Source organism: Orbilia oligospora (genome assembly GCF_000225545.1).
Source record: "Orbilia oligospora ATCC 24927 unplaced genomic scaffold scaffold00112, whole genome shotgun sequence".
Taxonomy (NCBI): domain Eukaryota; kingdom Fungi; phylum Ascomycota; class Orbiliomycetes; order Orbiliales; family Orbiliaceae; genus Orbilia; species Orbilia oligospora.
Genome location: NW_011645669.1, coordinates 231,627 through 257,939, shown reverse-complemented (window position 1 = coordinate 257,939; position 26,313 = coordinate 231,627). Strand labels below are relative to the sequence as shown.

The 26,313-nt window shown below is 45.8% G+C and overlaps 7 protein-coding genes across 7 annotated transcripts; 3 read left to right on the top strand and 4 right to left on the bottom strand.

The window, feature by feature from the left end:
• Positions 1-1,627: 1,627 nt before the first annotated feature.
• On the top strand, positions 1,628-4,552 carry AOL_s00112g71 (uncharacterized protein; the record flags this gene model as incomplete). Its single annotated transcript, XM_011127101.1, has 5 exons — positions 1,628-3,051; positions 3,122-3,154; positions 3,216-3,852; positions 3,908-4,114; positions 4,175-4,552. The coding sequence occupies 5 exons, from the start codon at positions 1,628-1,630 to the stop codon at positions 4,550-4,552; spliced, it is 2,679 nt and encodes an 892-aa protein (XP_011125403.1).
• A 1,743-nt stretch (positions 4,553-6,295) lies between these two features.
• On the top strand, positions 6,296-8,704 carry AOL_s00112g70 (uncharacterized protein; the record flags this gene model as incomplete). The annotated part of the gene is made up of 1 exon (XM_011127100.1): positions 6,296-8,704. The coding sequence occupies one exon, from the start codon at positions 6,296-6,298 to the stop codon at positions 8,702-8,704; it is 2,409 nt and encodes an 802-aa protein (XP_011125402.1).
• A 3,439-nt stretch (positions 8,705-12,143) lies between these two features.
• AOL_s00112g69 (uncharacterized protein) lies at positions 12,144-17,419 on the top strand (the record flags this gene model as incomplete). The annotated part of the gene is made up of 3 exons (XM_011127099.1): positions 12,144-12,176; positions 12,533-13,109; positions 13,212-17,419. The coding sequence occupies 3 exons, from the start codon at positions 12,144-12,146 to the stop codon at positions 17,417-17,419; spliced, it is 4,818 nt and encodes a 1,605-aa protein (XP_011125401.1).
• A 970-nt stretch (positions 17,420-18,389) lies between these two features.
• On the bottom strand, positions 18,390-20,024 carry AOL_s00112g68 (uncharacterized protein; the record flags this gene model as incomplete). The annotated part of the gene is made up of 3 exons (XM_011127098.1): positions 18,390-18,680; positions 18,765-19,497; positions 19,600-20,024. 3 exons carry the CDS (start codon positions 20,022-20,024, stop codon positions 18,390-18,392), a joined length of 1,449 nt encoding a protein of 482 aa, XP_011125400.1.
• Positions 20,025-20,427: 403 nt separating this feature from the next.
• Positions 20,428-21,993, bottom strand: AOL_s00112g67 (uncharacterized protein; the record flags this gene model as incomplete). The annotated part of the gene is made up of 3 exons (XM_011127097.1): positions 20,428-20,817; positions 20,933-21,692; positions 21,734-21,993. 3 exons carry the CDS (start codon positions 21,991-21,993, stop codon positions 20,428-20,430), a joined length of 1,410 nt encoding a protein of 469 aa, XP_011125399.1.
• A 494-nt stretch (positions 21,994-22,487) lies between these two features.
• On the bottom strand, positions 22,488-24,006 carry AOL_s00112g66 (uncharacterized protein; the record flags this gene model as incomplete). Its single annotated transcript, XM_011127096.1, has 3 exons — positions 22,488-22,742; positions 22,880-23,615; positions 23,693-24,006. The coding sequence occupies 3 exons, from the start codon at positions 24,004-24,006 to the stop codon at positions 22,488-22,490; spliced, it is 1,305 nt and encodes a 434-aa protein (XP_011125398.1).
• Positions 24,007-24,573: 567 nt separating this feature from the next.
• AOL_s00112g65 (uncharacterized protein) lies at positions 24,574-25,860 on the bottom strand (the record flags this gene model as incomplete). Its single annotated transcript, XM_011127095.1, has 5 exons — positions 24,574-24,769; positions 24,862-24,864; positions 24,928-24,959; positions 25,035-25,722; positions 25,808-25,860. 5 exons carry the CDS (start codon positions 25,858-25,860, stop codon positions 24,574-24,576), a joined length of 972 nt encoding a protein of 323 aa, XP_011125397.1.
• Positions 25,861-26,313: the final 453 nt, after the last annotated feature.

Sequence of the window (26,313 nt, the reverse complement as noted above, 5' to 3'; positions counted from 1 at the left end):
CTCACCCTGCGCCTGGTCTTGAGGCTAGAAGAACACAATATATTATTTGCATTCGCCGGATCCTCGCAGTACGGGCGCGGCATGGCATATATCTAGGATCAGCTAGTTCTAGATTACCACGAAAATTGTATTGGATTCAATTTACATGATTTGAGATGAACGCACGTCCTTAGGTTTCAGACCGTGTGGATATGTATATACCGATCTACTGTCTACCTGTTCTCGTTCCCAGACGTCACAAAGGGAGGCATTCTAGGAACCAGACCAAGTCTACCGTTTGTATACTAACCCCACTTCTACACACATATCAATCGATGCTGCAGTATTGATATAGGCATTATATAATATAGGTATACACAGTATGCTATCTGTCAGGACGCATGGTAGGTTTCAACCTGAACATGGAATATACTTCGAGAATCAAACCCCACCCGGCTCATCAACCAGGCCTTTGGGAGGACCCGACCCACGAAAAGTTCTCCTTCGTTTCTGCGAGAACGGAATAGTCCCGACCAACCACTTTTCGCCATCGGATTAATGTCGCAACAGGCCGCAGCTGCGGAGGTAATTTGATTGCTCTATTCCCGGCATGGAATCATCCATAGAAGTCGAGTAACCCGCAGCACGCAGTAACCGAAGGGAGCGCACCGATGGAGAGAAACGGGCTGATAGAGTTTAAGATTGCAAAAAAAAGTAGCTTCGGGTGGTACCTGCGCAGGGCGATGTCATTGCCTGACGGAAACGGCCAATAACTATCACAGCGGGCGGTGAATCAAACGGTGGGGCTCAGGAACGCCTTTTTCGTTAAACCGCCCCCGTTTTACGTGATTATAGCACCACAGCACGCTGCGAAATCTCAATCGAACGATGCCGCCGTACCTGCATCTCCACTTAAACAGGGCATTCGCTAGAATTTCCTGCTTTCATTATCGAACCAAGCTTCTTAGCCAGGGAGAAAATTTCGAAACGAGAACTCTTCAAACGAATTCTCTTCGCCCAAGTCAATGTTGATATCGCGGTATCCCGGGAAGGTTAATGACCCTGGTCATGTTTACCCTGCTTTTAATTCATACACCTCACCAAACAACCCAAATCTAGGTTTCGCCCAATGAACCATGCTTTCCATTGGCCATGAGGCTTCCACGAGTGATAGGAAACCTTGTGAGCTGCAGTGAACTGTGGAGCAAGATCTCCAACCAGGGAAACAATCGGATTCTGCAGGGGAAACACGAGAAACGTTTGAAACTTTATCGACCCTAAAGTTTTTCCGAGTTCAATACACTTTCCAGCAGTGCCCCGGATTGCGGTTAAGGTTTCAAGTATAAAGTACCTGATTGCCAGCCAACATATATGATTTGGGTAAAGTGCTCTGGGTGTAGCAAGTGAGGAGACAGTTAAATACTCCTGTCAGTGCTAGTTTGGTTGGAAAATCCAAAACGTCGTCTTTCCTTTCGAATTCTAGAAGCTGAAGGTTATTCGGTTTTTGTTAAGATCAGCTTGCATTGGTTCCGGGTTCTAGTAGAGATCATCTTTCGACTGTCGACATTGCATTGGACGTCGATACTTTCAACAACCAGGACAACACACTATTTCCAACAAGGTTACTCCATACACTGGCAAAATTAAAATGGACCTCCTAAGGCGTATTTCCGGCTCTTCGACAAGCTCTTCGGACGACAATCCATTTAGGAGGGGATTATCCCTCGGGCCCCTCCGACGGAAGTCATCTAAAGACAGCAGCAAGGCTATAAAGATTAGAAAGGCCCTGAAAGACCAGATAAAAGAGTACAATTCCAACCAACATCAAGCATACACATCTGCTCCTCAAAGCCCCCTTGTTAAGTCTAGAACAGGGAGTTTCCTAGAATCACCAGTATTGGAGGAAGAGGTTTTATCTGTCCCTCGACCAATTCGGCCTTCCAACGAGCGGATGTATTCGCATGCGAATGATTCAACATCGAATCATTCTGACGAAAACGATCTGCCACTAGGAGTAGTATTTGCTGGATTGAGTCCAAGAAGAGAATCAACACTTTCGATTCCATTCACACTACCAAGATTAATCAAGAATAGACGAATATCAGAACATATCGATCCAATGCATATTAGCGTCGGTTCCATGAATACCGTCAGTTCTACGAGTACGATGAGTTTGGCGAGCTCGGCATCTATTCCAAAGTCGATTACTCGACCTCGAAAAATATCTGAGGCTATAAGCTATTTCGATGATATGGAGGAAGAGGAGGAAGAGGAGGAAAACGCGGGCGTCGTTCGGAAGGAAGAGCCAAAACGAGACGAGAGATTTGACAAAATCGTTCCCCATGTCTCGGTACTACCAGACGTCCCCGAGATTCAATCGGCGAGTAGCTCCTACAGCGCCCGCAACTTTGAGGCTCGCGGGTCTATCGTTTCCTTTGTCACTACTAATTCCTCTGCACCCTCGCCTACAAACAACCTTACGTCTAGTATGTCAAAGAGGAAGACTCTTCCGTATATCCCAGACAATGAGTTACAATCCTACGACCTTCTTCCACCTACCCCGAATGTGCCAACAAGACAGGAGAGATTAGCTGCAGAGCAAATAGAAGAGCTATCTCAGAAACTCTATTCTAAGGATCATCTACGAATTATTACATCGGACCCGGGGCTACTTCATAGCTTCTCACGGTTCTTGGCCTCCTATAGGCCATCCGCATCGATGGATTTGTTAACATACTACCTTAACGCGAAGAAGGCCATCAAAGCCATTAACTATGCAAATTCTCTGGCTGAGTCACTGGGTCCAAGTCCTTCTCCTGATAGATCATGGATCCACACCGAGGACGAAGGCACCACGCCGGTCAATAAAGTCCTTGAAAGGAAAGCTGCAGATGCGTTCAAGATTCTGACCGAGCAGGAGCTCCCGCGCTATGTCTCTTGGGTGTATACTGAGATTGTGACATACAACATTCAGAAAAAGATTACTGGGAGTGAGGTTCGGTATCTGGAGGAAAGCTCAAATGAATTGGGCGAGGTCTTCTGCCTGACTGATCCACAGCGACATGACAATCCGTGAGTTTTCAATTTATCCTTACCTTTAGCCTACAGCTTATAGTAAACTAACGTTAACTTACTTATTTAGAATTGTGTTCGCAAGCGAAGAATTCCATCGAGCGTAAGTAACTACATGAAGCTCAGCTAGCTTACATAATAGAAGTCTCTAACTGTCATAACAGGACCCAATACCCGATCTCCTACGTCTCTGGGCGAAATTGTCGCTTCCTTCAGGGCCCCAAAACACAACGGCATTCTGTGGCCCGTCTTCGTGATGCAGTTCGTCAAGGACACGAAATTACAGAGTGCTTTTTGAACTACAAACGTGATGGAACCCCATTCTTAAATCTTGTTATGGTTGCTCCTTTGCTTGACTCCAAGGGGCAGGTCCGATATTTCATCGGTGCCCAGATCGATGTCACAGTGCTTGCGAAGAATTTTGTCGGTCTCGAAGGCTTCGGCCGATTGATGACGAAGCAGAAGAGGCAGAGCGAAGTACTAGATACGGAATTAGATTTGGATCTTGTTAGGCCAAAGAATGAAGAGTTCAAACAACTAGCGGACTTGTTTAGTGCCGAAGAAATCGAGAAGGTTAAGGAAACTGGTGGCCAATTGCACAAAGATCATAAAATTCAAGATCCCTTGGATGAGCTTTTCGCAGAAGACCAAAATACCGAAGAAGATTCGATAACCGGGCCTTTTATCCCTTCCGGTTCCCTTGGCGAGGCCTCGGAAGGAGAAGAAGCACCCAAAAAGAAATTGAAGACCACAAAAAGCATCAATTTTTGGAGTAGTTCCTTGAGGGGCGTCTACAGAAATGTATGTGTCCTCCTGCTTTGTTGCGTTTGCAATACAAAAGCTAATTATTCAACAGTATATTCTCGTTCGGCCCTATCCATCTCTTCGGATCCTCTTCGCTTCCCCTTCGATGCGTACACCGGGTATCCTTCAATCTCCACTCATGTCCAAAATTGGTGGTTCAGATGATGTTCGTGAAGAGCTTGAATGTGCACTTTCCAACTCACGAGGTGTCACGATCAAAGTTCGGTGGTTGAGTAAACTCGATGAACAAAATCCTAAGGTAAGATATTTGTATGCAATACCTTTATTTTGGATGCATCAACTGACAATATTTCTATAGAAGAGCGAATTGCTCGGCCGTGAAAGATGGCTTCATTGTACTCCTCTCTTTGACGCTAACGGTGCCGCTGGTGTCTGGATGATTATCGTAGTGGATGATGACTCGAATTCAGAGACTATCTCCCATCACGAATATGATATCTCAGATCTTCCCGGTCTTGACCTCGGCCTTGAAAGACGTCCAATTTCCAGTTCCACCGAATCATACAGGCTCTCTACTTCGATTGATATCAGCGGATTGATTAGAAACGGCCAAGCTTGTGGGTTTATCAGAAAATCTCGAGATGCACCGGTTATCCAGAATCCTGAAGATTGGAGAGCACAAAACGGAAACTGCGACTTCATATTCGACGACCCGCCTGATCAGGGCGAGAGCTGAGAGTTTTTATGACACAAAAGTTTTTTATTTTATTTTTAATTACTTTTCTTATGTATATTTATTTTTGCACGTTTGATCTTTCATTTAATGTATGGTGATGGAGTTTTTTGATGGAGTTATGGGTGGTTGTTTTTTGGGTATGCTTTGGAGTTTTCCTTTTCTCTCTCTTTGACCTGGCAGTCGCATATGAATGATTTGAAGTCGTCATTCAATATTTCGCTAGCAATTATTTATAATTTCATGGATATACCAAAATCCGACCCGAAGAGGAGAATACAGCCACCAATTAGGTATTTCGATATATAGTCTGCTACCATACATTTTCTTTTATAGATCGGATCTTTGAGCCAAACCCAGGGTCTTATATCCCATATCACATAACAGTCGGCCCAAATCAACTTAAATAGATTGTTTATACATCTTATCTCGTAAAACTACGATATAATATAATAAATGATAGGAAGCGTTGGGTTCTGTTGTATTCCCCAAAGGAGGTTAGTGATTCCATTCTGCATGGATGGATGGGCATATGACATAATGGCACAGCTCTGTTCTGTCCAGCGAATGCCAAAGGGCGCCTTCCCATTTGCCTCACAGCTGCATCTTACAGCCCCACCATGATCTGAACCAACAAGCTAGCTAGTTCAAGCTGAGAAGAAGAAGGAAGAAAAAGCTTGGACTGGATTAGAAAGACGTGAAATTTCTCGAAATGATCACGAGCGCCCTGAAAAAAAAAAAAAAAAAAAAAAAAAAAATTATTTGAACGTAGCTTGTTTCTTGAGATAGGAAGGTGCTAGGTATTTCTGGTATATGCTTAAGTACTCACATACTTCCCGAATGTATTGATACCCTATTGATGCTCGACGGAAGTGAATCCTTATAATACACATCCTCAGGAATATGAGTACATGTACTGCATGTACTGCACTGTACCCAGCAGCAGCAGCCAACAGAGAGCATCGCATTGCATTAGCCTGTGAAAGCTCGAGTGGGGCCGTCGTCAGCATTCGGATCTTCTTGCAGCGACTGTGAGCAAATCCTTCGTCATAGAGAAACAGAGCCATCGCATGCATCACACCTGCATATTAATATTCTATCCTCGACTTATTTCCCTGAATATTATCATCTCTCAGAATTGAAAAGCTTTAAAGAATCGAATCTTCTCGAGGATATAAAGTAACAGTCAAGCCGGCTAGTGACTTCTAAGAGGAGACGTCTATCCGATCCCTTGTCCTCCCCTGCTTCCATTCCCAGCCCGTTCACGTTTCATCTTTCTTCGTTCGTCATAGGCAGGAGGGGAAAAAGCCCTCGAAGACCGGCGCTAGCTTCGCATTTTGTATACAAAAGCCTCTCGTGGACATATGATACACTTCTTCCGGGTGTTTTGGATTTAATATAATATCTCCCCTCTTCTGGCTTGGTTAATTAATCAACCTTTCCTTCTGCTCCTCAGTGCACCCGGCCGACCTGAGACGTTGGTATTGTATCTACCGGGCTCTAGTATTAGACTCTCTGATACAAGTCTCGTATCCTGCCGTTTATCCTCTCCTCATCTTACCCTCCTCGTCCTCTTCTTCTTCTAGATATCTTTTCCCTGGAACTTCCGTTGGATATCTGTATTCATTGGAAATAAAAAAGACTTCCTTGGAACTGTTGTTTTCTCCAACAGCGTCGTCATAAGGGTGTCACAGCATCCCCCCAAAAAGCCCGCAAAACCTCATCACCAAGCGGGGCAAACACATCATGTCCGGCCATCCTCCACACGTTTACTACGGCGCTGACCATCGCTCTCAGCGCCAACCAGCCAGCCGAAATCCATACCGCGCATCTACTGGCAACGCCGCTGGACTTTATGGCGCATACGGCGGCGGCGCTGGTGCGGGAGCATCTGCTGCTCCAGTTCCGTCCCACTATCGTGATACTTCTGATGACTGGTCATCAACGTACTACGGCGACGATTCCTTTACCGACGACAGTGTCTCCGAGGACTTCCAGCGCATTTCTCTCGCTGATTCCCGGCGTCATCATGGCGGGGGACATCACCAACCTCCCCATCCGCAGCAGCAGCAGCAACAACAACAACAACAACAACATCATCATCAACAACAACAACAACAACAACAACACCCGCAGGCACGGTACAACTCATACGCTGCAAATGTAGCAGCAGGCAGAAGCGGCGGCGGGGCACCACCACCTTCCCATCGTGGACATGCACACAGCCAACGAGCACCTTCTCCAACTGATAGTTCATATTCTCAAACAACAGCTTCCGCATCTACATACGCCTCCCACCGTCAACATGTTCAAAGTGCCACCACCTTCCATGCTAATCATCGTGGCCCGTCAAAATCTTTGGATAGGCTGTCACACTATCTTCCCCGAGGGTACAGACTAGCTGGTCCCTATGGAGGAGGAGGTGGCGATGAGGAAAATATGGATCCAAGGTTCCCAGAGGATGATCGTTCCCGTGGTGTCATGGTCCCGGCTCGCTCCGTGCCGCGTACAAAGTCTCTTCGTCATGCATCACCACCGGATACAAGTGAGCGTGGGCGTGAAGATTTCATGGAGAGACGTGAGCATCAGCGTGAGCGTCGAGGACCGGAGTACTATTCTCACTCGGAGAAGGCAGCAGCGTACAAACGCTCCATGTCGCAAGATCGTACGGCGCAGGAACGTATTGCTGCACAGGAACGTATTGCTGCGCAGGAACGTCTTGCTGCTCAAGAGCGTTTTGCCGCACAGGAACGTCTTGCCGCACAGGAACAAGAACGAATCGCACAGCAAAAGAGGATAGCACATGAACGTATGATGCAGGAAAGAATGGCACGGGAAAGAATGGCACAAGAGGCACCACGGCAAGGACGTCGTGAGTCTAGGGCCCCACCTGGTGAACTCATCCGCCGATCCTCATCCATCGGAAGGTTTGAGTCGTTGAGCCAGGCAGACAAGACGGATACTCCAATACCACCGGTCGGTGCTTTGGTTCGGCGCTCGAAATCCGTTGGGCCGCGTGAAGCTTACAGACGCCGGCGCTCGATGGGCCCGGTTGCTCGTATTGAGCGCAATCTTGACGACCCTACAAGCACAGCTCTTAGACTGGACCTTGGTGGTGGTCAGGATGTTGATATCTCTGTTAATAATCGAGATAGAAGGCGAGGGCCAACCATTGGGTCCATCACTATCAACCAACATAGATCTCATAAGAGTAGGGAGAGAGAAAGAGAGAGAGAGAGAGAAAGAGGGAGAGGTCGTGATGGAGATAGCGGGGAGCGAATGCTAGGAGCACCTTCGGAAAGCGCACGAACGAGGACCACAGCAATGACCGAGAAGGAAAGGGAGTATGAAGAAAAGATGAGGCGGTTCCGTGCCGATATCTCTTCATCGCCTCCAACTTCGCCAGAGATGGATGAGTTCCCCAAAATGGGAAAATTCGGTATGGGACAAAGACCTAGGAGTGCGAGTGTTGGGACTGCGCTTCCCAGATCACGAGCGAAGATTCCATTGCAAATCACCGCACCTCCTACAGCCAGTGCTGCGGCCTTGGTGCCACAGACACCTGGAGGTGGTGAGCCACGACACACACGGATTTCGAGGAAGATTGTGACGAGACAGGCACTCGAGGAACTCGGGTACCGGTACGAGGATACCGGTGATACTTTTACCGTATATGAAATCCTACAGCCTCCTCAGATTGATGAGTTGATGGATATGACAGCGAGGATTCGAGGTAGTTACTCTTACTCATCGTTTAGCGACGACGATAATACTAACGTAGTTGGAATTATAGCTGCAAGACATGACCGTCGTCGTGCCCGTTCGCGTGGCGAAAGACAGTTCGCGGAGTTTGGGCTCGATGAATACGGTTCTAGGAAAGGCCCACAGAAGCCATTAAGGCCGGTGATCAACCAAGAGGAAAAACCATTCCAGTTCCGGGAGCCACCATCCGCTGGGCCACAAATGCCTGGTGCTTGGCCACAGGGACCGCCGGAGAGGAGGAACAATATCCCCATGCCGGATCATACGAGATTCCAGCGGCCCGGTCCAGGTAACCTCGGTGGCCCGCCGCAGCCACAACCGCAGCCACAACCGACGCAGCAGGCGGCGGGGTCGAGGTTCGGAAGGAGGGAAGGAACTGCATACTATAGATGATCGATGATCTTTTTGATGAGGTTATGTAGACAACAACGACAACTTGGAAGGCACGATGATGTCACAAAAACGGTTTTGTTCTGGTGTTTTCCATGATTATCTTCTTTTCTTTTCTCTTCTCTTTTTTTTCTATTTCTTCATTTTACGATCTGGGTATTATGTACAGTTGAACCGGTTGAGTTCTATTAAGTCATTTCTGATGTCGTTGATGCTTTCTGACTGTTGTTGGATCATGTTGCATTTTTAACGAATTTCCTTTTTATGATAATCTCATATCTGAACTGAATGGCATTCTAATGAACTGTTATGACCAAAAGACTCTTCTCTATTTTCTTTATTTCTTGATATTTCAGCCTAGTTTGAGCATTGCTTCTAGCAAGCAACCTGTGGTAATACCGTTCCTTTGACTTATTCCTGTTTTCTTCTTCTTGGAACCCATAGCATATCCTGGTGGGTCAAACTCTTATCACATGTAGTACCGGCTACTTAAGCAGGCTTCTAGGAACCCCTCCAACAGGTACACATTATATTTCACAGCTTTATGCTCCTCCCGTTGTATACATGGTCTTCGCATGCTATAAGGCTGAATGGCCGATTACCAACCACAACCCAGATTTCCTTATCCCCTCTTCCCCCTCTCACATTTTTTTTTTTTAGTATTTGTAAAGCTGAAGAACCGCAGATAAGAAAAATAGTATCGGTCATGCAAGTCTGTCGTGGCGTGGTTAAAAGCTATATATATATAAGTACGTTTATACGTTTATACACGATGGCTGAAACTTTGTGAACTGGCAAACGGCGGTTTCGATTCGTTTATTCGCTCGCTCGCTCACTGGTCTGGTCCGGATGAATTTCATTCATGAGGGGATGAGAAATTATCATTTTTTTTCAAAATTAAAAGCAAAGTCGAAGAAAATGATATGGAAGTGTCCCAGATAGCGTGGAAGTACCTGAGCATGATACCCAGGGTGCATACCGCTCCCAAAACCTTAGGCCAATGTTACCAAGGCACTAGCAATTGTGCCAGTGCTTCCGGTTTAACCGAAGTGCGAAAAACACCCTCCTGTGTAAGTACTTAGGTAGGTAGTTATCGAAGATGTCATATGAATTGCAATTGAAGGATGGTCTCCAGTACCTCAGATCGCCGCAGGGCAGGAATCCACCCCAAATGCCTGGGCCCGGCGAATCCGGCTTCATTCCCCTTCCCAGGAACATTCCAACGGTGGACAATCGCATTGAAGGGCGGTCATAAATGACATGCGAGAAAAATGGGAAAGCGGTGCAATGCAATGCAATTCTACCAAATTTGACGGCCGATATGATATGATTAGCCCAACAGGACGAGCCAAAAGGACCGATATATGTAGCACCAATTGAGTCAAAAGCTCCTCGCTAATATTAATCCCGACGTGCGGTGGTTGCCAGCTCACTTCTTCAGTTAATTTCAGTATTTCCACATGGAGGTCCGGGTTTCGGGAACCAGGTAAAATTCATGAAGTTTGGTATAATGCTTTGCGCGATTCTTACGTTTTTCATACATAAGTACTTACTTAATTAGCGTAAGGTGGGTATGCAATCTTCTGCGATTCTCCACCTCTAGCTACTCAATAATAGAAAACTCATTTGGACAGTAGAAGCTATGATGTGTCTCCAGTAGGGAGATTTAAAAGTGATCCGATGTTTTATGATTATGTGTGCTGGATTAGGAGATCTCCCGTGTCTACACAAGTTCATGATGTTAGGACGTTATCGCGATTCTATAAACCCTCGAGACCTAGAACCTCTAAACTTTATGGGTTTAATCATATATTTTGCTCCTAACTAGCCGCAAACCCTGCCTAGGTACTTACCGCCCCGCCCTACCGAGACACACAGTCCTCACTATCGAAAGGTGTTTAGCAAAAGGCGAGATTGTCTTCCAAACAATAGGTAAGCGACATGCAATTGCAAGACATCCAACATGTTCGCTCTTATATAAGATCTTGTGAGTCAAACTTCGGGTTCGAGGAGGGGAAACCCCATTATTCTTGCTCTTGAGGAGGAGCATGGATTTGAACATTATTGACCTTATAATTAGGAGGTACTCTGTCCTGTGTGTATGTTTAGGTATTTACTTGTCTACACAAGATTGCAAGAGCGCCGGTGAGAGGGAACTAACTTTCTTTGTTTTTCTTTTACTTTTTTTTTTTTTTTTCCCTTCCAGCCATCTATCAAATATAATCTCCGACTTGGCTTGCAAAAGGCACATGTCGTATTGGTGCTAATGGGCCTGGTTGGACTGGACTAGCCTGTTTGCGTCATAGAGCCCACGGTTGCGACAGCCTGGTTTGGGATGGGCATTGATCAGGGAAGGAAAGGGCCCAGATTTTGATAGCATGCCCGTTCCGTTGATACACGAGGGTTATTAGTTACGGAAGAGTTCCGACTCAAGAGAACAAAATTAGTAATAGTAAAATACATACCTAAGTAATTGTGAACCCTTGAATTTAGAAGTGGTGATGATGATGGTGATGATGTATCGTGTATGAGGATATGTATGGGTAGGATCGAGATCGAGGGGCTAAGGTTTCAAATGAAATTTCCCAGGCCAGCCAGCCTCAATGCCAGCCAACCAGCCAGTCAGCCAGCAATGAATGCATGAATGATCAATTCGAAGATTAACTGCTTTTAAGTAATCGCAGAGGATAAAAGGGAAGACAGATCGTATGTAAGTCGGTCCAAGATATTCGGGTGGGTCGTTGACCGGGGCTGTTCGGCTGGGTTTCCTGTTATTACCCTTCACAGTTCTGTTCCTGGATATCTCTTCTCTTCTCTTCTCTTCCCATTCTCGTTTCTCTTCTCGTCCCTCAATCTCAATCTTATTCTACTTATTATAATTAACCCTTCGTCCGTCTCTTTTCCGTATAACCTTTTTTTAAAATTTTAATTAATCTTTTTATCATTTATCTTTTGACCGGTATAAAAGTCTTGCATGGTGTATGTACTAAGTAAGAAGGATCCTTCGAGAAACAGGTTTGTCCCTCAGCCATGGCGTTCCCAAGTTCGTTTCTAATTAAATCCGACGGCTTGAAATGAAAGAAAACTGACATGTTTTGTTCGTCATCTCTCAGATTCGATTGATTGATTGATTGATTGATTCCATACAATCTCCGCCGTATCTTGCACACATTCCTGCCTGGCAATACATAGTACTTACATACTTGCATACATACACACAAACGTCGCCAGATCAACCTGCTATATTTTAAAACACCCTTTACGTCACGGCGGATTTCAAATTCGGGTTTAGTCCAGGGCTTGCATGGTGCCGACAATACGCAGTGGTTTCTCAAAGCGAGCGAGTGGAGTGTGAGTGAGTGAGAGGCAGAGAGAGGAAGGGAGAGACATAGAAGGGGGGAGCGCCGTGGGCGTTTTCCTTCCTCCACGACAAGTCGCCACGATGTTTGGCCACAAGAAATCTAAAAGGCCGCAGGTATGTTTTTATTTATTTACTTGACTTATTTAATCAGCTATTCTATTCTATTCTGTTCTCTGTAATTTTAATTTCCTTCTTTTGTATAATATAATATGTCAAGTTGTTTGCTTTGTTGAAGAGAGTCGACGTGACTCGAGTCGAATTCGATCCTGAATTCGCTGGAATCGCATCCGGAACCCACTTCCATTCCATTATCCACCTCACTCTCCCTCACCATCCATATCACATGTCTTCCTGCCTTATCCTCTTCTAAAAACAACCATCACCGCTGCCACGACCACTAATCCCACGAGCCTCTTGATTCACATGCACACACACATCCCTTACTAACCATGCATTACACTCTTTATCAGCAATCTCCCTCGCAACCGACAAACCAATTCGCTCTCGCTGCTGCCCGCGCAATCGTCCCTCCCAGATCCCAAACTCCGACCTTATCTGCCGCCGCCGCCGCTGCTGCCCTCCATGCCTCGCCGAAACAAGTCACATCTCCTGCATCCCTCGTCACCCGTCGAATGGAACGACGAGGGAGTATTAGCAGTATAACAAGTGCCCCTCCCGGTTTCGCTTCGCCGATAAGTGGTGTCGGAAGGAGAGGTAGCGATGCTAGTATGACCGAGAGGATAGGGTGGTTAAGAGGTACCGACGAACATGGAACTGGCAGCGGCAGTCGGCCCGGTAGCAGACAGAGACCGATCAGTAGAGAAGTAGTAGCGTCGCCGACAAAGGGAGTAGGGAAACGAGTGTCAATTGAAGACCACAGATCATCCGCGACGACAACGACGAAACCGAAGACTCTAGGTCAATTGGAATCGAAACATGTACCGAAAACCGGGAAGGTGGCACCAAAGTCCGTGGTTAAGGGCGGGAATAAGACTAAGGCTGCTAGGGAACCGGTGGAAGAGGAGTCAATCAGAGAAGTCAAGAATAGTATGTATTAGAATCTACCTCTTTACAAAAAGAAGAAGGGGAAGAGGAAGAAGAGGGCATTTCCCCTCCCTGGTAGGGCTGATATATGCTAACATCTCACAGCTTCAAAACCCCGTAAGGCAAACTCGAAACCAAAACCCTCTCCGGAACCGACGCATGCAGCCGCTGTAGTTGCAGCAGTAGCAGTCGCCTCAGCTGGATCTAGGAAATCGCAACCAAAGGCGAAGCCGAAGTCGAAGCCGAAGCCGAAGCCAGTCGAACCGGTATACTCGAGCGAATCCGAAGAAGAATCCGAAGAAGAACTTCCTGCCCAGACATATTCAGATTCAGAATCCGATGACGAAGAGGAACAATTTGAAGAACCACCACCTCCACCACCTCCACCATCCACCAACCTCAAAAAATCACTCCGAAACAAAAAAGCCGAACCTATTGATGATGGCGTCATACGCCTTAAGAAGTCGCTACGAAGTGGACCCGTCGAGACTACCGCCAAAGCACCAGCCAAGAAGAAGAATGTCCACGCTCAAACACACTCCGATACTCAAGGCGGTATGCTATCCAGAGGCACGATGAGAACTACGGTCCGGGAAGACATGGAACCAATCATCGATGAAGCAAGGGAACGACAACGACTCGCTTCAAAGGCTGCTAAGGCCTCTGCGTTACAGGACTCTGCTCACGCACTGAGACGGCAGGAGGAGCCACCACACGCCGCCACAGGACCATCGGATGCCGTGAAAGCATTGGCACTACAGATCATGCGAGAACAACAGGCCAAAAATGCTGGAAAGCCGGTTGTACTCGAGAGCTCCCGAGCTAAGAAACGGGCGGCAGCGGCTGCTGTCCAGGATTCGGACTCTGATTCAGATCTAGAGCCGGAGCCAGAACAGGAACCCGACACTCACATCGATGAGGACGAAGCATTTGCTGCGGAACAACAAGAGGAATCACGTCTTACAGAGGAAGAGGACAGGCAGGTTTACAAGCGACATCAGTATAACGGTTCAGTGAGCTCAGTTACTAGCTTTATGAGTGACCTGGAAAGTATACCTGAAGAAGCTGGAGACCAAGGTCTGAAAGACGGGAAAAAGAAGAAGAAGAAGAGGCCAGCGCCCGAGAGTGTGATAATTCCCGGCAGAGATGGTGTTCCTGCGCTACCTAGTAGCCCGATATTGGAGAAGGAGAGGATGCGAATAGCCCTAGTTGCCTCGCCCGAGCCACCCAAAAGTCATTCAGTTGAACGGAAGAGGACTTTAGAGAAACTTACCGGGGCAACGGCGGCACCAGCTTCAATAACGACAGATGATATCGCAGTAGAAGACCCGAAAGGATCGCCTCCCTCCTCGGCAACCTTAACTGAAGAAGTCACACAACCTGTTGTCATCCATACAATCCCCCCGACGCCCCCGTATACTATTGATAAACTACACCCACCACCCCGTCTGTTTGATGCCGGATCCAGCGATGAGGATGTCAAACCCGCGATAAAGACCAATGGAACGGCATTGAAGCCTAAGACAAAATCATCCCCTCCACCAAGGGAAACGCACTCTCCCCGACCCATGAAACGACATTCACCGCCACCACGAAGCGTTAGTCCCGCCAAGTCGGCTATGAAGCATACGCAACATCACGAGGGTAGCGACCGATCGTCGATCTTGTCCGCCGAAGATGGTTCTGTTGGAGGACATAATAGACGGAAGGCTGCCAGAGTCAGCTTTTCGGAAGACCCTAGTGTTGTTGAGATGGATGATGATTCCTATCATTACAAGCCTATCCACAGTGCGTTGGACACAGTTACCGAAAAGAAAACTGTGACTAAGTCTATTGGAGCGGTATCATTCAGTAGCGTGAGTCGAACGAGAGTGGAGAGGACGCCATCGCCCGAACCAAGCTCTTTGGTTGCCGCCCAGGCTGCAGCGCCGATTGAGCATTCGTCAGACCACAGATTGGGAGGATTAATCGGAGCTGGCTTGCTTGGGAAGTTTACCAAAGGGAAGGGAAAGAAAGAATCCGGAAGGCATTCTCCGGTGCCCCAGAAAATGGGAGGCCATGACCCGCTTGCCCCCGAAGTTAGAAGCATGAGCCCTGCGCCCTCAATCAGTGATGATGACCTGGAAAGCGAAAATGAGACCCTAGCGACAGTAGAATTTGCTAAGGCGATGCCGATTGTCGCTGCTGTCGCTACTCCTCCGTTGGCTATGTCTACGCCTCCTCCAACGAGTACTTCTCCGGCACCATTTGCTGTGAAGCCACCTACACCAGAACAGCCCAAGGAGGCCCAGATATCTGCTGGCCATACACCCCCTGTAGTCGAGGTGAAACCAATATTCCCACCGCCGGCATCAGATCCATCGACTACGCTCTCTGAGAACATTGCGCATGGTCGCCCGGTAGTCTTTAAGGATGACTCTGGAGAGGACGAAGACCACTTCTCGGATGCTTATGAGGATCTGGACCATGTCGTACTTTCCGCAACCGGGTCCGGAGCGGTAATCGGGGTTACAGCTGCTCATGTTCACAGTCCGGGCATCGCAATTACGACCGAAGGACAGTCGGCGGTAGTGGATACTGTAGTGCTACCGAGTATCTCTGAGGTTGCAGACCAACCGGTAGATGTCGCTACGCCGCCTAGGAGCCTGCCACCGCAGATTGTTGGCAGGTTGTTACCAGAGGAGATCATTACTGATGAGAGAGAGCACGCTCATACGATTCTGTCACCGAAGCCAATCAAGCCGGTATCGCCGAAGGTTATCAGTGCTGGGCTTACATCTTCCCCGTCTCCTCCAATCGTGTATACGCCACCCCCTGTTGTTAAGGCTAAGGCCACGAATGGTGTTCCGAAGTCAATGGGTACTAAGGCTACCAAAGCTACTAAGGCTACCAAACCGAGGAGTGACCTTGACGAATCTCAGCATGCGCCGAAGCCGAAGAAAGTCAAGGCAACCGCAGCTCCGGCGCCAGCCCCAGTACCTATGCCGATCCCGGCCCCCGCGCCTACCGCCAGTAGAAGACTCTCGAAGTCTAAACCTTCGCCAGTGCCGGCTCCAGTAGCAGTTCCTCAAAGACGTCTCTCAGTTTCATCTGATGATTCTGAATCCTCTTTCCAACGCGAAAATCCTCACCGAAGGGCAGCCCGTCGCTCACAGGGATTTTCAATGCGGACATCAATGCGTGATTCCACTGGACGTGTACCCCCATCCTCCGCCACCTCACCACACGAATCCGGCCTTGTGACAAGCAGGTTGGCCGATACCACTGCCTCCCCGCGATTCGAAAGCGGGTTTAGAACCGGAAGATCAATCGGAACCGGTGGGCCACGAAGGCGAGAGTACTCTCCTGATAGTTCGGACGATGACAGAATTAGGTCTCTCCGAGCTCCAGCAAAGGTAGAAAAGAAGAGTAGGTTTTTGGGCAATTCAACATTGAGGAATGGGAGCTCGGGGCCACCAGCTGGAAGGCCGCACTCAAGCTTAGGTTTTGCACCGAAAGGAAGCTCGAACACCGGACGAAGTGGGTTCAGGGGGTTCAGGAGTCGGTTTGAGGACTCTTCTGATGATGAGGATATTCAAATTGCCACAGCCCCCCGAGCAAGGCCCGCCACCACCTACAGGCCTTTAACCCCAGATTCTTCGGACGACGAACTACCTGTTGTACAGACAAACGGAAACAAGGTTCAACAAAACGGATTGAAGGACTCGGCATGGGCTCCTGCAACTGCAAATGGGGATAATTACGCTTTTGCCACCGATATTTCCGCGGATATTGCGCCGAAGAAGAAATGGTGGAATTTTGGATCGAAGCGGAAGTCAGGAACCGGCTCGAGGCCTGTTAGTAGGGCCAACTCGATGATGTCCGCTGCTCCTGCCCCACTTATCACAAACCTACCGCCACCACCAGCACTCGACAGACGTATCTCCGACCCCGATCACTTTTCATCGCCGATGAGTACCTCCGCCGCACAGCAGAGGAACCAGCAGCTTAAGAAGTATAGAAGGCTTAGCGGTGGAAGTGTCAATAGTATTGGCAGCGCGAAGACGTGGACGCCGAGTTTAGGAACATCGACCCTAGTTGGTAGTCCCAGCGGGGTTAGCAGTGGCAACCGAAACTTGACGCATGGGCGGTTGGCGGAGCTACAAGAAGAGGATGAAGAGGAGCACGTCCTCAACAACGATCCTATCGATAATGGTGCTACCAACGGAAAAGCGCAAGTTGTGGAGCCTAATGGTGGGGTTTACGGAGCCCCTAAGGCTGTCAAGAAGAAGAAGTTTAGAGGATTGAGGAAGATATTTGGGATTGACGATTAAGACGAAGATCCAATAACTTTCATTTCTTTTGTGTCGTTTCCTTACTTGATACGGTTCTTTTAATTTTTGATTCCCTTTTATCACAGGTTCTTTTGTCTGCATATGGAAAAAGCATTGTATACGTCCAAAAACAACTTATTTTCTTTACTTCGCTTTGTTGTCTTCTTATCTCTCTTTCCTTCTTTTCGTTTGTATGAATACTTTATTACCTCTAGTCGAGTCCACTTTAGCCTTTGCTCTCCTGAACGTTATTGTCTGTCTTCCTTTTTTTCCTTTCCTTTTTTTATATCAAGCACAAATTTGGGCCATGGTGAGCTCTTCTTGATACGGGTTTTTGTCAGCTGTTTTTGAGTGTTCGTTCACTAAATTTCACTTTACGCACACTGGATATCCCTCATTATTTTCTCCGCTAAGATATTTTTTCAGAATTTTTTTGGATCTTTCTTCCTCGATCTAAGATTGCGTATATGACTGAGATGTCCTCTATTCAACCCTATTCTTTATACTGTCTTTTCCTTTGTTCTTCTTTGCTCTTGAATTGTATCCCTCAAGAGATTGGCCTGCTTTTTTTTCGGTCGTTATCTATATATCAAGATAGGATTCTTTTTAACTTAATACATCTAGCTGCTCTAAGTGGGTACGAGAGTGGCTTTTTTTTATTTCTTGAGTATACATTCTACAAATTTTCTAGATTTCCGTAGATGGCACCATTGATAGAGAGCCCGATCTATTTTAAAAAAAATAAAAATATGAAATTGACTTGAAGACATTGTATGTAATGCTGATTGCCGCTTGGAGAACAAAAGTGAATGAAGAATTAGCCCAAATACGTCGAATTTCCCAAACAAGCTTAGCGTTCCATGTTCCAAAATAGAAAATACCACGGAGTTAACACACTCCCAAACGAGTTGCAGCGACGACCACCTAATTTTACCCTTGAATGATAAGTAAGTGCTTATATACGGACGAGCTAAAAGACCACCTTCCATGGAGGATCCTGAGATCTACAGCTCCCGACTAAGGACGAAACACAGGGACCATATCCCTTCTTGAGATTGTCCCAAAATACTTGACAATCGGCAATATAAGGAACATCAGAGCAAACCACCACGTCTGTAACTTTAAGACGGTCGCAATAACTCAGGTTGGCTTCTCGGTCTAGACAGTGAATGATTCTTCCGGTTTCTTTGTCATCGGCGTAACTGTTGATTATGAGATCCTCGAGGGCTGGGAAACTTCCGAGGTTTATTTCTCTTATGACCTGTTGTATATATTATTTGTGGTTAGCGTCCAGAAAGAAAGAAAGAAAGAAAGAAGGAAGTTGTGGAGAAAGAGGGGATTATACTTTCTGCCACCTATCGTTTTTCCTAACATTAAACTCAACCTTCATCACATTCGCCAACGTAACCCCGAAATATCTATCAAAAACCTTCAAACTATCTAGATCCATATCAAATACCAGATGGTTAACACTAGGCAGATCCCACTTCTTAGTCTTGACCATAAAATCTGCATAATCCGGTACCAAATCGTTGTTAAATATATAACTCAACGGCACACATTTTTTTTTCTCCACCAGTACATCAGGCGGATAACTCGTAGTACAAGAAAAAGTTAATTTTGTAACACTTCTAGACGAGAGGTTTAACATTGCCCCGAGGAGTTCCAGTGGCCAGTGGCGGACCGTTTGCTTCTTTGGGAGGTAATTCGTTTTATGGAGGATGTTTATGGATATTTCCTTTAGGGCTGGAAAGGGTAAATATGGTTTTTGACCACGGGCTAGGGAATTTGAGAGGAGTTTGGAAGAGATGGAGGATTCGTGCTGGCAGTAGGAGATTGAGAGGGAAAGTGTTTCTAGGGTTGGACATTTTGTGAAGATAAGGTGAATGGAGCGGAAGAAGTCGTCAAGGGGAGGGGCGTAGTCGATGGAGGATCGGTCGAGGGTTAGATTTGTTAAATGGGTGAATCCTGGGACGAGACGTTTGAGTACGGATTTTAAAGTGGTTATTCGGTGATGAGTTCGAATGGAACCGGGCGGGTAAGTGAAGAGGGATTCTGCGGAGCCGATTTGAAGGGCTCTAATCATGTGGGGATTATAATAACCTTTTGTTAGCGTACTCTATTATAAAACTCTATAGATACCATTAACAATAGAGATAGGTAAATAGACTCAAACCTACCTTACACAACCCCCGGACTTCAAAAAATTGGCAGAATAATCCTTTTCCCAATGTTCGGGCTTTACATCCTGCGGAGATATAAATACCGAGTAACTAGGCTTTCTCTTCTTCCATGGGTCTGAATTCGCGGGTATCTCTTTCTTCCTGAGATAATTAACCACACAAAGTTGGTAAAGATGGCGCCCAGCAATTTTGTAAAACCGCTTGCATGTTAAACAAATATTTAGAATTTGGGTGGAATTATGTCGTCGAGGATGTGCAGAATGTTGGGTGGCCTCCAAGGGTTCTACTACCCTCTCGAAGATCAAGCCTAAAACCTCTGTCGGGAGTTTGGATAAATTTGGTGGTCCGGGTGTTTTTAGTTCTTCCAAGGGTATAAGTAGTTCTGAAGGCGCGGTGATAAGGCTAGCTTTTTCATAAGACATTTTCTCTATATATATAGGCATCTTATACGTATTGGATACAACGTCGATATGTTATGTCAAGTTCAAGAGTTCGAATTTCAATCTTGGGGTAATCAATATTATTAAGAAGGATAAATTGTGAAGGTGCCTGATTATAAGGAACCCCACGATGACTATATATAGATCAAAGCTAGTTAATTAAGGAAGGGGGGAAGGGGAGAGGAAGTATAGTATTGAGGGGCTATAAATAGCTCAATCGTAGCCGACACGATCAAAGCAAGAGAGCACAAGTTATTTAACACTAAAAGCTAACTCGCGATCGCCCAACATGCGCTTTTAGTCTTTTCTTATTCCTTGCTGCTGTCGCGAGTGAGTAAGAAAGGATAAACGTGGAATATCTGCCTACATGGTTGTAATGGTATGATCAATATGGGAATGGACCGCAAGAGTCCACACCCTTATTTTTTAGACCATAAGTTGTCTCAAAGTTGTAATGGCTGGTTTGAGACGGGACCACAAGCGGGGTGTAGAGATAAAGCGTGAAGTCTTCGGGCTTTATACCCTTAGCAGCAAGGCGATCTGGGACCTTCTCTTCCTCGATGCGAGCGTTATAGATTTTACCATTATTTTTCATAAACTCTTGTAAGGCATCGGTCGAGGAAGGGCCCTGACCAAGTACAACCACTTTCTTCAAGCTCTGGCATGGCCCCCGTAGTGGGACTCCACTCCAAATCCAGTTCCTAAAATACTGGCGTGAGGGATACCGGAGATGGAGGACGGATAGGCCTGTGAGCTTCCGGAGGAAGATAAAATCCTATGAAGAGAATACGAAGTTTGAGGCGTAGTGTTAGTATGTAGTTACGGAACCCCAAAGGATATATGTATATCGTCATTAGACTGTGGGATAATATTTCAGTAGGGAAACGCACCTCCGGTGAGACGTTATCGTAAATTCCAACCAGCGATAGTGATTTAATATCTCCCAAATCGACATCGAAATACTGTTCAAAAGCCCATCTTCCCGCATCAGATACACTAAGAGTCAACTCCTCCAGCTTAGGCAGCCTCAACTGGCCCCCAGGCCTATTCATTATTCTTTTCGGTTCGGGATGAGGTTCGAGAAGTTCGAGAGGGAAGAATTCCGGATCCGGCGAGCGATGGCGGTCGGCTCTGTACCTGAAGTTTAAAGATTTCAAACTTCGACATGGAAGCTCAAGTAAACGCAGAAATATCCCAATCAACCATGCAACCGCAGTTTTGGAGAGGTCTTGAGTTCCGAAAGGTAAATAGCAATCTTTCTCCAGTAAGAAGAAATCCAACTTTTCTAAACTCGCTTGAGGGGGGGAATAGATAGTACGAGCTCTAGTCCAACCATTACAGGCGTCTAGTTTTCTTTCTTCGGCTCTCCATAGGGGTCTGTCACTAGTGCAAAAAGCCAGGTCGATGGAAAGCTCTTTCAAAGAATTGCATAATAAAACTATCGAAAGAGCATCGATAAACCCTCCGAAGATCAAGAGAGAATTACTAGTTGTTCTTCCATGGTATAGCTTGGCCGTCTTGAGAGTATCGAACCGCGGCAGCAGATTTCCGAGAACATATTGTGGAGACCTGGTCTTTTCGAAACCATCTGTTTCGTCTAATACTGGGCCTTTTGTAGTAAAAGTCGTGTTGAAAGAAATACTGAGTGTCCTAACGAATTGAGAACCGTGAGTATATGCAAGAACTCTTACTTGACTAGTCTTCCATGCTCCGGGTAGTTCTTATGCAGAGGCCCAATATGGCCAGCCGATTTATCACACAAAATAGTCGCTCGTGGGGTCGCCGTCCGCCCAAAATTGAGTTGACATGCAGAGTAAATCCGTGGGAGGAGATACCGACGAAAGTGCTGGCAAGTCGACATGAGTTTCATTTTTGCTTCAATAGACTCATCGAGCTCGTTCAAGATGACATCGGTGACCTCGTTTGGAACATTGAGAATGTGTGGCGCCATAACGGTATGTTCGAGTGCTCTTTAGCTATGTAGTTATACCCAAATGAATATCTTTGCGGGTTCTTCTATAGCTTTAGGTGAGTATACGATTGAAATAGTGACAGACAATTCAATTGATTACTGGTATCACTATGGTGCCCCCTATTTTACTCATCCTCCAGATATGCGGTGTGATACGGGACGTGACCGTGTACATATTTAAATGTGCGCCGTTGGAGGATTCTATTGGGTCAAATGAATCTAGTTGTATTTTCTAGATTCAAACGTATAATTATATTAAAATATATAATACTCCAAAGAAATTTGAGTGATGTCGCACGTCAGGCTATGGGCGAGTCTAGAACGGTTTATCAGGATGTCAAAGCGCAGAAACCGGTACAAATTATCAGTTATGTATAGATACCTATCGATGAAATATAAAAGGAAACCCAATCATTTATATTAATATGTACTCGCTACAGTCAGCTATATGGAGCGAAACCACTTAGTTTTCCTTAAAAGTGTAACCGGACAGTCGCAGAGCTATGGCGAGAATCAAATTTCTCAACTTGAATCCGGGAGCCCTTCCCAAATTTGTCGATTATGGCCCTGACATAGGAAGAAGGCGTAAATAAAACGACTCTAAGTTCCTTTAAATGGATAAAATCCGATTGCAAAGAAGCAACGACGGCTTCTACTAGCTCTATATCACGTGGATGATATAAAGTGATGGCTATAAGTTTCGGAAAACTTTTGATGAAGGATATTTCCTAGTATAGTAAAAAGGTGTGCCTAAGGTTAGCTTTTTTTAAAAAAAAAATGTATCTTGAGAAATCGAACAGTCTGACAGATAAGATATACAATTTGATCTGGGTTAATACGTATGAGAGAGATGGATATGGCATACCTTTAACCATTCGCCCCCGGGGAGGGTAATCAATTGCAAACTCAAGTCCTTGACCTCTCTATGAGTGATTTTGAAGCAATGCTCGTAGGCGAATTGACATCCGTTTCCAAGAGTAAGATATAATTTGCTGACGAGAGGGAGTTCCAAGCGATTTTTAACGATTTTGGTAGGTGGCCCATTTTCCCTATTCTTCAACCATCGACGGCCTAGTGGACATCCTCCAAATTGCTCGAGGATGAACTCAAAGTTCAAAGTCTTGACGGTCTGTGAAGGTATACTGAGTAACTGGATAAGGACGTCCATAAACCAAAAACAATCTAACAGGTCATGATCTGTTGGTTCCTCGTTCCAATCTAACTCCCTTGATTTCGGTTCAACCGAGATACTTAGGTCTCGTAATCGTGCAGCAAAACTGGAGTATTCAATCTCAACTGCGTTCTTGGCCCAGTCGCTTTTGTCTTCGGTATTGTACTGGATGGATAGATCTAATGCTGTCAAGGACGTTACTCGGGATAACACTAAACCTAACCCTCTTACGACGTCACCTAGAGAGCCTAGAGTCCTTGTGTCCCGTTGAAACTCCACTCTGTTAAGACGATCGAACCTCGGGAGCAGTTTCTCGAGGATGTTTGGAGCCGGCTGTGACACTTCTTGAAATTCAGACCATTTAACCGCCTTCCATTCCTGAGCGGGATGTGGCCAGTCTGCAAGCTCGTCAAATCTGATATTGAGATCTCTAATATACCTATCTATTAGCATATGCTAACTTCCCAGGATGGCTTGGTACATATTTGGAAGTTAAGTTAAACTCACTTGACCAGAGATCCGTGTTTGAGAAAGCCATTGTACTTCTGTACTGTACCCACAGCGGATGAATCGTACAAGCGGTATTGTGGCGATTCAGCAAAATGATAAAAGAATGCGTGGAATTCAAGAAAGCAATTCGAATAGAGCCGTGGTAGAATGAATTGGTAGAAAAATTGACATGTCTGTCCGAGTGAGAATATCCTTCGAGATAAACGTTGATGTACTGAATCGACAAGCTCGCTAGCAAGTGCGGGGCTAAATGCCAGCTCGTCTATTATGAGTTCGAGAATCTCAGGTGGACAATCAAGAATTCCGGGCATCTTGGTTGATCTAGCTAGATTTTACAGGTGAGGTTTTTATCATGCAACTTGCTAGTTTGATGGTATAATCCAAACCCATAATTATAGTTAGGGTGGCAGGAGAATTAATATTAAACCATCCGAGTGTAACAACCCCAGTTCGGGTGGCTGTTAGACTCTTCCCTATACTCCGCTCATGCTCGGGACAAGGTATAATGGTAGGCTGGCAGCCGCGGGTAAATTTCCGGTGGACCCGAAATGATAGCGTCAATTTTGTGGAATATGCTCCAGCGATCGATATTGAAACTTCGGATTGTCATGGACGCCTGTCTCTAGCAACACAGATGACTATGGACCTCGCCTGCATGTTCGCATAGCTTTTTTTCTGTGGAGCCGATGAAGATCATCACATCAAGTGTAGAGCCAGGGACGAAGCTTATATTTAGATATCCAATAGATATAATTTAGTGCCGATATTATAATATAATATAGCGATTGCTTTCATTTCCTCTAATTATGTCTATCTGGGTGTTGCCACGGTTTTATACTAACTACGCGTTCCTCGTCAATGAAGTTTGGAAACATGTTCTAAAACTTAAACATCATCATCCAAGTCACTTTGTCGCCGTCATCAACAGACTGGTCTACGCATTTTACTACATCGTGCCACTTGCATTTGGAACTGTAGAGTTTCGCGATCTGGGAAAGAGATCCGTCAGCAGGAGGCTCGGTATCCAGGAAGGAAATTCTTAGTTCTTTCAGCCATTTTAGTTTCTTCATATTCCTAGCCTCGAAAATCATATCAATCCATTGTAGATTCGTCGTATCGATGAGTATAATTAGTTGCAAGCGTGAAAATGGAGAGAAAAAACGCACCCCCTAGAATAGATTTGGAAATTTGTGTCTAGTCAGTTTAAGCTACGGAGAGTTTTAACATCTTACGTTCTAGTAGTGCAAGAATACTCAAATATCTCCTGGATAAATTCCGAAAATAATAGAGCGTTACTAATGCTAGGGGCGGGGAAGGCTCAAGGAAGAATATCACATACCTGTTCTATCGGAAAGGGCTCCGTAGCAGCCATATTACAGAGTTCAAGCTCTCGTATTTTGTCCCTATCCACATAGCAGAAATCTGAAAATAAGCTGTTGCACAGCACGGCCTCAGTTAAATCCAGTATCAACTTTTCTACCTTGAGTAAATTCATCACCGGTTTACTACTTCGATCTCTTGAGATTATAGCCCAATCGGATTGCTCATAAAGAGCCTCATCAAAATCTTCATGTAGATCATGAACACCGATGCCAAACCTTAAGTTTCGGACTGTTTGAGAAGAGTCACCAATCATTTTGCAAATAAGGTTCAGTAGACTGTAGGTTGGGGCGAGATCATTATTATACGCCATCTGTCCGAGCCGAACGGTAAGGTCCAGCAAACGAGGGTATGGAACTGAAGGTTCTAGCGCAAGCCGATCCTCGAGGATCGATAGGTCGGACACATCTCCAATATCATAACGAAATTCAATGAAAACATCGTGTAGTGATGGACAGGTCTTCAAGGCCTGTTGGAGAGCACACACGTATGTCATAAGTGGGGGCCCTGCACCGCTTCTCCGTTGTATCGTAAAACTCTTGAGATTTGTGAACTGTGGCAACAATAGATCCATATGGCTAAGGCTCATCTCCCTGTTTCGAACATCCGGAATACTACCTCCGCAATAGTTGGCAAGGGATAGGTGTCTATTCATCACACATATCGTTAGTGAGATACTATTGTGTAGATGTAAATGGCCGGTATGCCAGCGAAAGGGTAGACTAGACTTACCTCACAGACCTACCATACTTCATATACGGTTGAAGTTTTGGCATACTAGGCATAAAGGGAATTCGAGCAACCCACTTGTCAGCATCATTTATTTTCACAAAATCAAGGGTACAGTAATCATATATGCTAGGGATCGCGAGTACGCTAAGATCTCTACTAGCTCTCCCGAGGCGATACTTATCCCCCTCATCCAGATACTCGAGTATCATATATATTAATTCATTTGGGAGATCCAACAGAAAAATATTCTGCCCTTTCTTCCACCGACCTGCAGGGTGACGGTCTCGAGGTTTCGTTGATAGGCGTGATATAAATTTTCTGATAACAGTTCTCATCCGCATATTTAATGACGTGGATATGAATCAATAGGACTCTTACCCAGTAGAATTAGAAATGAGCTATGGCTTTTACTTCTTAGGAGCTTCTATTCAGTCAAGGCGATGAACAATTATGTCTATATTTCAAAGGGCTGTAACGTCGAGACTAAATACTTCCTCAAACTCATT